This window comes from Enhydra lutris, unplaced genomic scaffold (genome assembly GCF_002288905.1).
Source record: "Enhydra lutris kenyoni isolate GAN:26980312 unplaced genomic scaffold, ASM228890v2 scaffoldscaffold2, whole genome shotgun sequence".
Lineage (NCBI taxonomy): Eukaryota > Metazoa > Chordata > Mammalia > Carnivora > Mustelidae > Enhydra > Enhydra lutris.
In genome coordinates, this window is record NW_019154086.1 from 96634413 (window position 1) to 96646728 (window position 12316).

Genomic DNA, 12316 nt, shown 5'->3' on the forward strand with positions numbered 1-12316 from the left:
GTTAGAGTTTCTCTCTTTCATGGAATTTCTTAATACTAGAGGGGGAAGTATCTATTGACACCGAAAGTCTTACTGCATTCATTACATTTATAGGGTTTATTTCCAGTTTTTCTTATTAGATAAGTAAGTTAAATGTTCTGGTTGAAGTTTTGTTCTTGATTTCACAGTGGTTTGGGGTTTTTTTTTCCCCCTCTACGCAGCTTTTCAGGTAAATAAGGAAAACTCTTGAATTGTTTCAGGTTTTTAACATGTGAGTCATGTTTACTGAAATGTATCCTTATAGGAATTGTCAAGGTTAGGACGAAGACGGTGTTTAGACTACAGTTTGAAATTGGTGGGTTTTGCTGTCTCCCCCATGGCGGCACTCTGTTGTGCTTGTCTCTGGTTCTCCTAGTGCTTCTCAGTCTTTAAAGCTCATTCAGAGACTTCACAGGAATCTTGTGTATCTGTTCATTTCTTTGAAGCGGGGAGAATGCTCAGAACTAGGAATCTGGATGAAGCAATAACATCTCCAGTTTACTGAAAAGTTAAGCTATGTTTCAAGTATTGTGCTTTTAGAAAACATTTTCCTTGGGGTGCCTGGGTGGCTTAGTCAGTTGAGCGTCTGCCTTTGGCTTGGCTCATGATCCCAGGGTTCTGGGATCGAGCCCCATGTCGGGCTCCCTACTCTGCGGGGAGCTGCTTCTCCCTCTCCCTCTGCTTGCTGCTCCCCTGCTTGTGTGTGCACTCGATCTCTCTGTCAAATAAATGAGAATCTATTTTAAAAAATAAATTTTTCCTTTAATCCTGTGACAGCCTCATGAGGTGGTAGGTGGGATAGCTCATTTAAACATGAGGAAATTAATGCTTAAGTTGGTTGAACAATTTATCAAAGGCACACAGCCAATAAGTGAGTGCTAAGATCAGAACCAAGATCTGAGGCTAGTCCCGTATAATTATATAAACCCCAAAAGAAACCCCTTATCTGACAGGTAGGCTTTAGATCTCTTTTTAGTTTCTCAGTCCTTTCCAGCTCTGTGTGCCTAGAACTGGATCTTGGCATGGCACCCTAAGTAGAATTGTGTTCGGTGCCCAGGCTGGTACTCACCCAGTACGCAGATGATTGCTGGTGGGTACAGCTTCAGGAGAAAGGCATCTAATCTATGATGGGCACTAAATAAATCGGCTGAAATATTAGAGACTGGGAAATAGGAACTTTCGTTAAAGAAATAAAGACTAGAATTTGGGTAGGGGATAGCAACAGACGAGTTAAGAGTGGCTCTCTTAGTGGTTGTATTAGGACCTTTTACAGTGTAACTCATGTTGAGAGCTGTCTTTGTCGCCATCCTTATATTATTTCATTCACTTGTGACTTGTAGGACCACTACAGTTTAGTTGAAAATTTAACTATCTTTAAGGAGCATTATAAAGTTAAAGCCCTTTTGGAACGCCTGGTGGCTCAGTCAGTTCAGCATCCGACTCTTGATTTCAGCTCGGGTGATGATTCAGGGTCATGAGATTGTGGGGATCCCTGCTCCGCACAGAGTCTGCTTGAGATTCTCTCTCCCTCTGCTGCTCCTCCCCCCCTCTCTCAAATAAATAAAATCTTATAAAAAAAAGTTAAAGCAGTTTTATTCAATCTGTTAGAACAGATTAGTAAGTTCTGAAGATCTCACCTTGACTGAGAATGTATATCTAACAAATGCTAAGTAATTTCAGTGTGGTGTACATTCTCATCTTTGATTTGATTTTAAAGGTTTCCATGTTTTAAATGGTTTTATACAGATAAATAGATTTAGATATAGATATTTGTGTTATGGGACTATCCAGCTCAGAATCTGAACTGCTGTTTTATACTATGAATTGTGAAAAGTAACTCCATTTTTCTAACATTTCTTAATGTTAAAAGAATTAGAGCTCTCCATCTGTTACTTCTCTTAAAAATATCTTTTTCTTGCAAAGTGAATATCAAGTATTTCTTTAGGTTATTGTGCCATTAAGTTTTGTTGAATGTTTTGCTTTTTAGTTTATCTGGTTGGTCAGTTGAATTGAGTTTTACTGACTTGAGTTTATATTTCTGGGGTAAATGTAAACAAAAATTTTTATGTGTGTTCTTCAGATGTGTTGGCAAGCCAAGAACAACAGATGAATGAGATAGTTACAATTGATCAGCGTGAGTATTCATGCTTTCTTTTAATTTAGCACTGCAAGGTAATAAAATTAATTTTTAACTTTTTATGAAATATTTTAGATACACCAAGAAATAAAGTATAGTAACTAACATCTATGTACACCATAAGAATTAAAACTTTATGTATCAACTTTGCCTGTTGTAGATCTCATTTTAAATGACTATCTTGAATTGATGTTTATTATTCTGTGCATATTTTATATTTTTACCAACTAGGCAACCACACTTTATAGCATTGTTTTACCTGTGTTTAAACTTTCTGGGTAAAATGATAATAAACTGTATATATCCTTTTATAACTTGCTTTTTGTGTAACAGTTATGAGACTTTTGATGATACTTGCAGTGTGATTTCATTCATTTTCACTGCTGTCTGTTCATTTTAAAAGTCTGTGAGTATGATGGAATGAGTGTTTGTAAGAATGTGGGGGAGATTCTCTGGTTTATCACAGGGGTTCCTTCCACCCTGACTAGGGATTACCATAGCTTTTCACCAAGTGCGGGTAGATGTGGGTGTTCTCACCAGTGCGTGTGAGTTCTCATTTGTCCATATTTTTTTCCCAACATTTGATAAACTACTTTTAATGAAGAAATATTCTTAAAACATATGTTTTTATAATTTCTTGTTTAATGTGTATATACCACTAAGTTAATTGAAAATAAGACCTGCTCTTATTCCCCAAGTTAAGATTCACAACCCATAATGCAAACATCATACCTTATCCTCAGGACTTCTTTGGTAATTTTGTTCAAAACTTCTGTGGATTAAGGCTTTTTAAAAATGAGGCCCCCTTTTTTTTTTGAGCTGATTAGAGGCGCATCAGTAAAACTAATAGCATTTTATATCTTAGTAGATTTTTTACAGCTTGTATTAGAAGGAAAAAATTTTTTTTCCATTTTTCTTTGCAGCTGTGCAGATTATTCCAGCATCAGTACAGTCTGCTACACCAACTACTATTAAAGTTATAAATAGTAGCGCAAAGGCAGCTAAAGTACAAAGAGCTCCAAGGATTTCAGGAGAAGATAGAAGTTCACCTGGGAACAGAACAGGTATTTTTGCATTATCTTATGGTATTTATAAAATTTGTCAAATCATGTATTTTGGTTTTTTTTCACTGTATGAAAATATGAATATAGATTATTTCTCTGGCAGTATTTAAACAGCATTTGTTTAAAAAAAAAATTGTGTTTAGCATGGCTGGGGGATGACCCAGAGAAGAACCTGTGTGGTGCCTTTTGCCTGCTACTGATCCATAGCACTGTGGTCAATGCTTGTCCTTCTCAATTTAGGAAACAATGGTCAAATCCAACTATGGCAGTTTTTGCTAGAACTTCTTACTGACAAGGATGCTCGAGACTGCATTTCTTGGGTTGGTGATGAAGGCGAGTTTAAGCTAAATCAGCCTGAACTAGTTGCACAAAAGTGGGGACAACGTAAAAATAAGCCTACAATGAACTATGAGAAACTCAGTCGTGCATTAAGGTAAGTATTTATCATTATTATTGTTTATTATTTCTTTTTATTATCGAGCCTTTCTAAAAAATTATTTCTTATTCTAGGTTTAACATTGTTATGTAACATTAAAAGACTTGTTTATGTTTATTTAATTAAAAAGCTAATAGTTTCATACTGTTGTTAAAAGTGACTTTTTAAAAAAGATTTATTTATTTTAGAGAGAGTTTGTGTGTGCTTGAGCATGTGGGGGTGGGGGGGTGGGGAGGAAGGGGGCAGAGGTAAAGGGAGAGAGAGACTTGACCAGATGCTGTGCTCAGTGCAGAGCCCAGTGGGGGGCTCCATCCCCTGATCCTGAGGTCACAACCTGAGATGAAACCAAGAGTCAGACACTTAATCAACTGTGCCACTCGGGCACCCCAAAAATGACTTTTTACAAAGATATTTAGTAATGATTTTGAGGCATGTATTTTTTTTTTAGATGATTCCAAGATTATTTGTTCTTATCTGGTTGAAAAGCATATATTACTCTGTTTAAAACTTATATTTTAATCTCTGAGCTTTCTGTCATTTACATAAAAGATTAAGATGCTATCATTTGCATAGGTGAATTGAGTATAAATTTTAGCAAAAATGCAGATATTTTCTCTTTTTATAATGAGGTGCATAATGTCGACCCATTTCTCTGTTCTCTCTTCACCTTCGCCCTAAATCTGAATATCCAACCTTTACATGGATTGAATTGGAATAAAATAAAATTATTTGTAACTTCCTATAAGTAGCATGAATTTTTTTGAGACAGTTACTCTCAGAAATTATGCTTTCCACAGGAATGGAAATTAGTATGTGCATTTAAGTAAAAAAGCAGGATATATGGAAATATGGAACTAATGTCTTTTTTTGAAAGAGTGAATATAGTGTAAAATAGCTCTGCAATTTATCTTTATTTCTAAATAATATGCTTTTACTGCTACTTCATGTTTCGTTTGGACATTGTGAATTTCACACTGCGAGATTATGATTCACCTCTCCACTACACATATTTACATACTCTTTCTCCCTTCATCTTAATGTAATTACATAATTATATGGAAATTGCGGTTATATCAGCATTCATTGTTAGGGTCATGATCATGTAAATACTGCTACATATTTTAGCATGATCATTTTTCTTTTCCAAAATAACTGTTTTCCTTAGCATTCAAAGTAACTAAAATGCTGTCTTTTCTTCCTTTTTTATTTTATTTATTTATTTGAGAGAGGGAGCAGGTGAGAGAGAGCGCACAAATGGGAGGCAGGGTGGGAGCAGAGGGAGAGGGAGAGGCAGAGCCTGATGTGGGGCTCAGTCCCAGAGCCCTAAGGTCATGACCTGAGCTGAAGGCAGACTTAAACCGACTGAGCCACGCAGGCACCCTTAAAATGCCTTATTTTCGATGTGTTTATCACTTACTTAGTCTCACGTACTTTGCCAACTATCTAAAGATCCTTTCCATATGAGAATTAAGGCCGTCATTTTTGGCAGTTGATATAATTGTATATATACAAGTCCCTTCAAAATGACAGATAAATTATTAGAATTAATCTTTAAGATGTCAGGTCTCCTCTGATAAAAGTTTCAATGCAGAAAGTTTCTTTGTAGACCTTAACATGGTGATTGTAAAATTTATGTGGGAATATAAAGTGCCGCAGTAGTTAGGATACCTGAAGAAGATTAACATGGAGTGGGAAGACTTGCTCTCCAGGACATGGAAACTGGCTGTAGCTGGAACAATGAGACAATGTGTTGTTTGCTTAGGAGAGACAAATAGACAACAGATTACAGCGGAGAGCCCAAGCAGAGCCAAGAATATAAGAGTATTTGACTTAAAGACGGTATGGAGAAAAGACATGAGGAAAGACCTGCTTTTCAATTGATAGAGCTGGGACGGTTGACTATCCATATGGGAAAAAAGTGAAACTCAACTTCTTCCTCATACCATACCAGAAATTTGTTCCATGTAGCTTGTAGCTCTAAATATGGAAAGTAAAATAGGAAAGCATCTAGAAATACCTCCATGATGTCGGTAGGTGAGAAAAGACGTCAAACAGAATTGACAGCACTGACCCTGATGGAGAAAAGAAATTGGGACTACATTTAAATTAGATTATAATTACATTTTGGTCCACAGAAGCCATCGTCGGGAGAGTGAAAGGCAAGCCACAAATCTGACGTAAAAGTCATGTCTGAAGTAACTTAAGAACTCTTACAAATCAGTAGGAGAAATAGGAAAAATAGGCAAGAGACACGAATAGACACTGGACTGGTGATTATCCGCGCGGCCGATGACCGTATGCCGCAGGGCACAGCCTCTCGTAATCAGGGAAACGCGGTTGGAAACGATGATAAAATGGCACAGAGCATGTCTCAGGGTGACCTACATTTAAATGCTTGCCAGTACCAGGAGTTGAGGATGTGGAGCGGCGGGAATGCCTCTACACTTCTGATAGGAATGTAGCCTGTATCCCGGCAGTTTCTCTCCTAAATACCTGCCAACCAGAACTGCACGCGTGTGTCTGCACACATGCTCACAGCAGCACTGTTTATAATATCCCAGAGCCAGAAACCAAATACCTGTTAGCAGGGGAGTGAGTAAATGAATTGTGGTAAACAAGAGTGGACTGTGTGTCCATGGAAATGAACCGGGGCTGCAAGCACTGATCCAGATGAACCTCACAAACGTAATGTTCAGCAAAGGAATCAGACCCGAAAGAGTACATGTTGTATGAGTGTATTTATAGTATAAAGTTCAAGAAACAGGAGAAGTTTAGGGATACATGTTTGGGTGACAAGCGGTGAATTACCATCGTGGAACAAGATTGTTTTTACCTTTTAGAGCAAGGCAGGGGTAGTGATTGGGAGGGACCTTGGAGGGATTCTAGGGAAATCTATTTCACAATATAAAGGCTAAAAAAAATACAAGTTAAAAAAAAAAAAGAGGGCAAAATCAAATCCATGAAAACACAGGTATCATGTACCTTTCTACTTTCTTCATTTTATGGAGGGTACAAATGTGGTGAATGCTATTATATATAGTGGTTGTATGACAGCATCTAGTAGATGGAAGGACATACTATGTAAAATTAGAACTTAGTGTTTGTACTCTTTTATCACCTTTTACCAAGAGACATAAGGTTATACCAACTCCATTTTCCTCCTTGAAATATAAAACCACTTTCTTCCTTCATCTTACTTTTTTCTCAAGTGTCTGTTTGCTATAACCTTACATATTGTGAAGAAATCTTCTTAAGAAATTAAAATACCAGTCTCATTTTAAATTAGATGACAGACGATGGTTTGTGGGCTAAGATCTAAATTATGTCTGAATGTAATTGATACAAAAGGAAACACAAGAACTCTGCCCAGTGTATTGTATCTCACTGAGAAAATGAACATAACTGCCTGTTAGGCTTTCTCCATTCTGAAATTGAGGAAAAGTGACTTAATTTCCTGCACATAGATCAATCTTTTCATTAATGGACTCTTGATTAAGTTGAATGACTTTATAATAAAGTCCTGCTAAATATGGTAGTTTACACCATGTTGGTACTTTGGCAAATAGTCGTTCCTTTCATAACTGTTTATTGTCAAACTGGTCCAGATGGGCAGTACAATTTTAAAATCAAAGCTTCACGGAGGTGGGGAAAAAATAATAAAATAAAACAAAATATAAGGCTTAACAGTCTCCCTGCCTATATAAGTCTTAACTTACCTTTTTCCCTTTACTGGAATTGACAGCGATTAACAGTAAATAAACTTTTTCCAAAGTAAATCTAAGTCCAGCTCTGTTTCCATACATAGCAGCAGAAAACTAGGCCTCTAGAGGGACTCCTCCAGATTTGTCTTTGTAGGTATAGGACCGGTGTTTCCTTATGATGTCCTCTTCCTTGGTTTTCTGTATCCTATCTGTCTTTTAACCCTTTACTTAGACTTCTGAGGCTCCTTATTGGATTTGGAGAATTTCACTGAAAGGAGAGCCTTTACATATTAGAATGGTAACAGCAAAGGCATGGCTGCAACTTAAGGGATTTTGTACCGTACAGAAAAGTGGACATTCCCACAGTCCATAGAATATGCGTATTACAAATTTCTCCTTTAATGTGGGTTCTTAATTATTAACATAGCTTACGTTTTATAGAGGGCTATGTGCCAGTCATTGTGTGCTTAAGTGAGCACTTTGCAAAGATAATCCTTTTAACTCCCAGCAATTCTATGAGGGCAAGTGCTGTTTTTAACCTCATTGTATAGACGAGGAATAAAAACTTAGAGAAAATGTGACTTTTGTGTGGTGACAAAATCACACAAAGTCAAGACACTGTATTTTGAATCTTGACATTCTGACTCCAAGCCCTTGTTCTTAGGTTCTATTACTACTCCTAAGGTTTTTTGTTTTGTTTTAATAGTGATCATTTTTAAATCAGTATTTTATCATAATTGTTGAAATACAGTTTGAAGATTTAGTACATAGAGTTTTAGAATACGGAACATTGGAATTTTAGTAAGCAATGTTTTGAAGTTTCCTTGGATAGTAACATTAAATATTTCTCTGTAACTTCAATGTTAGTTGTTGTCCGGGTAGATACAGGACTAGGCTCCTGCTTAAGGAGGGATCTGAACTATTGTAACAAGCCTGAATTCTGTTTTTTTTCCTGTAGTCCTAATGTGTATTTCTTTTTGAAGGTATTATTATGATGGGGACATGATTTGTAAAGTTCAAGGCAAGAGATTTGTGTACAAGTTTGTCTGTGACTTGAAGACTCTTATTGGATACAGTGCAGCAGAGTTGAACCGTTTGGTCACAGAATGTGAACAGAAGAAACTTGCAAAGATGCAGCTTCACGGGATTGCCCAGCCGGTCACAGCAGTAGCCCTGGCCACTGCTTCTCTGCAGACGGAAAAGGATAATTGAGCCCAGGACCTTCTGGGAGCCCGAGGTCTTTCTTAAATATTAGAGCAAGTATTGCTCTCACCTTTATTACTGAATTTGAATCTTCTTTTATTTCTAGACTGTACAATCTGATGCATGATTTTTTTATAAATATTTCATACTCTTGTGAATTTGGATCTTTTTACTTTGAGCATATATTTTAGAATATGTGTATGTTAAAGGTCACCACAATGTCTTCAGCACCAAGTCAGGTTCATTGTGGGATAGTTTGTTAACAGTCAGGAAGGCTAAACTGGTCAGTATTAATGTCTAGCCCTACCAAAAATAGTCAGTAGCATCTGAGGATGAAAAATAAATGAAGTATCTCCAGGAAACAGTCTGGCTTAACTATTTTTGAAAGTATAACTGTTTCCCCTCTCTGCTGCTTTAGATGTTGCTTTACATAGAACCAGAAAATGGAATTTTTCACAGCTAAAGCATGTGTGCCTGTTTCATCTAATCAAGCAGAGCTAAAATATTCATATCAAATAAAATTATAATATTAATAAATTACTAAACTGAGAGTATCAAGTTATTAAAATAATTTATATATTTGCAAGCAAAGGACAATAAGAAGTCGACTGGCAGAAGAGCATTGCTGAAGAAGGAGATCCAGGTTGAAATCTAGCTTAACTCAAGCTAATTTTAAGGATTTTCTGTATAGATTATTCACAATGTCAGGCCAAGAATTTAAATTATTTTAAGAGAGGCATTTAATTCTAATAAACCAACTATAAATTCTGAAATGATCTCTGTTTTTCCTGTCAGAGATTTAAAAAACTGAAAAGGTATACCTCAGCCAGAAAATAAAAGTTTGATTTAGTTTGGTTTGGCATGGCTTGCTTGCTTTCTTTTTCAAAATTGCCCTATACTGCCAGAGTGTTATGCAAAAGCAGCTTATGTAGTCATTGTGTTTCTGATGAAATGAAAACATTAATCAATCAGCAGTACTTTCCCTTTCAAGACAAAAAGCAAATTACTAGTCCGTAGTTCTAAGAAGAAATTCTGACCTCCAGTTTAGACAGTCTTCTCTCCAAACAAAATTTCCCATTTACTGAATTTCTTCCTTTTGAATATTATATATGTGTGAGTATAAATATCTGTATACATGTTCACTTGACCATTTTAATATATATATCTATATATAATGATATTCAAAAGGAAAGAGATATTAAAACATAATAACTCATTTTTAAAATGTTTTAATTATATGATTCTCATATGTGAAACTCCTTACTTATCACCAGCTAACACTAAGCAGAAATGGCTAGAAATGTTTCTTTTTTGCTTGCTTTTTTGTTGGTTTGTTTGTTTTGTTTTAAGGTATTACACATGAATCATGAGATACTGGCAGCAGCTTTTAATCCTCTTATAGCAGAAGATTGATTGACATACATTACTCTATGCACCTTCTCCTTCACCATTTCCTCTAAATCTATCCCCCAAACAGCTTTATAAGAGCTCAGCTGATGCTTCTGACTAACCAGGAGGAAAGAGCTTGGTTGTTAAGTCAAAGAGGCCTTGCTGGCAGTCACTCTACTGGTCCCAGATCGTGGTCTGGAATGAACATAAGGCAGAGATCCTAGGAACAAGCAGGAGAGAAAGGATCTCTGATTTTCTTCTCTGGTAACCTCAAATTGCAGCTTGAAGTGCTGTGCTTACAGGACTGCGATGTGTAACGTTAGTTCATTTTTATGCTTACGTCATTCAAGACCTGCAGGGGATGCCTAAAAGGAATAAAACTTGTAACTTCTATTTTTACTTTTTTATAAACACATATGGAATAGACTGACAAACTATTAGTTTAATTTGGGCACTGGCTACAAGGATATCTGAATAGAATAAGCATATGAAATAATACATAGAAACTCTTAAGTTCAGAACAAATATATCACCAAAAAAGAAGGTTTTGTACCATCTGTCAGTCTGGGGAGTTGACAAGTCACTTATAGTTTTAAAAAATATAATAAACATCTCTGGTATGTTACCAAGAGCTTACAACTTTTGACTTTAGTATTTAAAATGCTTTTGGGGAGACATTATTTTAAAGTTTTAGCGAAGATGACAGACTATGTTGCAACTATATGTATATATTTTAAGGCAAGGAACACCCACATTTCTTTTAGATCTCCAGAGTCAAACTATTGCTGCTTCTCCTTTAAGCATTCTTTAGATTCCTTTTTCCAAGAACATATTCTCTCCATTTTTCTTCCTTCGGCAGTTTTTATTTTATTTCCCATTAGAACTTGAACAAAGATCATTCTCATACAGGACCAGGTGCTGTTTCATTTTTCTTTTTCTTCTTCATCTATCACCATCATTTTATGCACCAGAACACAGGTGAAATCATGAGACTGATTTCCCTAATTGGTTCAAGAAACTTCAGTTACTTTTTTTCAACTTAAATATTAAACTATTTCCATTGTCCTTATTGAGGTTACAATCATTAGAAAGCCAGGCAATCTTTTCTTTTATTGAAAAAGAACTTGTGTTGTAAAAGAAAATATGATTCATGCTATTCATTCTTTGCTGTTTTTATGAATAAATTTTCCATAGGGGAATTTACAGTGTATTTAAAAGAAGAAAGATAAAATGGTTGGTCATCTTTTAGCCTCTAAGTACAAAAATAAGGAATGTCCATTTTTGTTTTAAAATTTGTTTTCTGCATGAGGTTCTTACTGAGCTAGCTTTCATATGTATCTAGCTTGAAGCTTGGAAATTGTGTTGATATCAGAAAATCAGACGTATTAAGCAGAATTGCAGTGTGTGGTTGATCTTCGCATGGATCGACTCATCACATTACATTAATTTTTTTATCAATCCATGTCAGTTAATTAGGGAAATGGTTCAGTTTTTCTCTCCCGTTTAATGGCAAAACTCAAGTGTGATAATTCTTTAAAGGGTTGTGCCTCCAAATATTTCTGCTGAGGTCAGCTGTTTTCCATGTTCATCATTTTATGCTACTGCCTTTTAAAAAGAACTAGTGTATCTTTGAAATAGCACAAAAATGTTTTAAAACTCATAATTATAAAACAACCTGTGACTAACTTAATGTCTTCACATCTAGAAGGTGTAAAAATATTGATATTTCAGTGATATTTCACTTTCTGCCAGAAAAAAATATTCTCAGTCTTTTGTAAAAGGAAGGAGGATTTTTGCATACATTTTTACTCTTTAAATAAAGACACTTATACGGTCATAATAACAATTATGTATTGCTTTGTGGTTTTTATTTTTTTTGTAATTTTACATGAAACAGTTATTTTCTATTTTTACTCAGATAAAAAATATTTGTGCATAAAATGTAAAAATAGTAAAATGAGAAAAATAAAACTATTATACAGTATATTTCTGTGTTTTTGGAAGTTTTTTTTCCTGTATAAAAAAATAGGCTCAAATTCCTGGGATATTGGGTTGGATGAAAATATTTCTACATCTGCTGTATTGTCCCATATACTTTACTTAAAAACTTACCAATTTGGGAAGAATAGATTTCGCTCAACTAAAATTAGATGTTAGAATTTAGTCTTTAAGAAAATAAATGAGGGGCTTCTGGGTGGCTCAGTTGAGCAGACTTTGGATTTTGGCTCTGGTCATGATCTCCCAAGAGTCTTGGGATTGATTCCCTCCAGGGACTCTGCACTCAGCAGGAAGTCCACTTGAGGCTCTCTCTCTCTCTCTCTCTCTCATCTCTTAAAAAAAAATAAAATCCCATCCACAGAGCTAAACT

General features: G+C 35.6%; 1 protein-coding gene across 2 annotated transcripts in view; it reads left to right on the forward strand.

Moving 5' to 3' along the window:
- Nucleotides 1-11921, forward strand: part of LOC111151816 (GA binding protein transcription factor alpha subunit) — a 35083-nt gene extending 23162 nt beyond the window's left edge. For both annotated transcript variants that reach the window (XM_022510034.1, XM_022510043.1), the window contains exons 7-10: nt 2099-2152; nt 3079-3219; nt 3460-3652; nt 8340-11921. In XM_022510034.1, coding sequence (XP_022365742.1) covers nt 2099-2152; nt 3079-3219; nt 3460-3652; nt 8340-8568 — 617 coding nt within the window. In that variant the 3' untranslated portion in view covers nt 8569-11921. The remainder of the gene's footprint in view (nt 1-2098; nt 2153-3078; nt 3220-3459; nt 3653-8339) is intronic.
- Nucleotides 11922-12316: the final 395 nt, after the last annotated feature.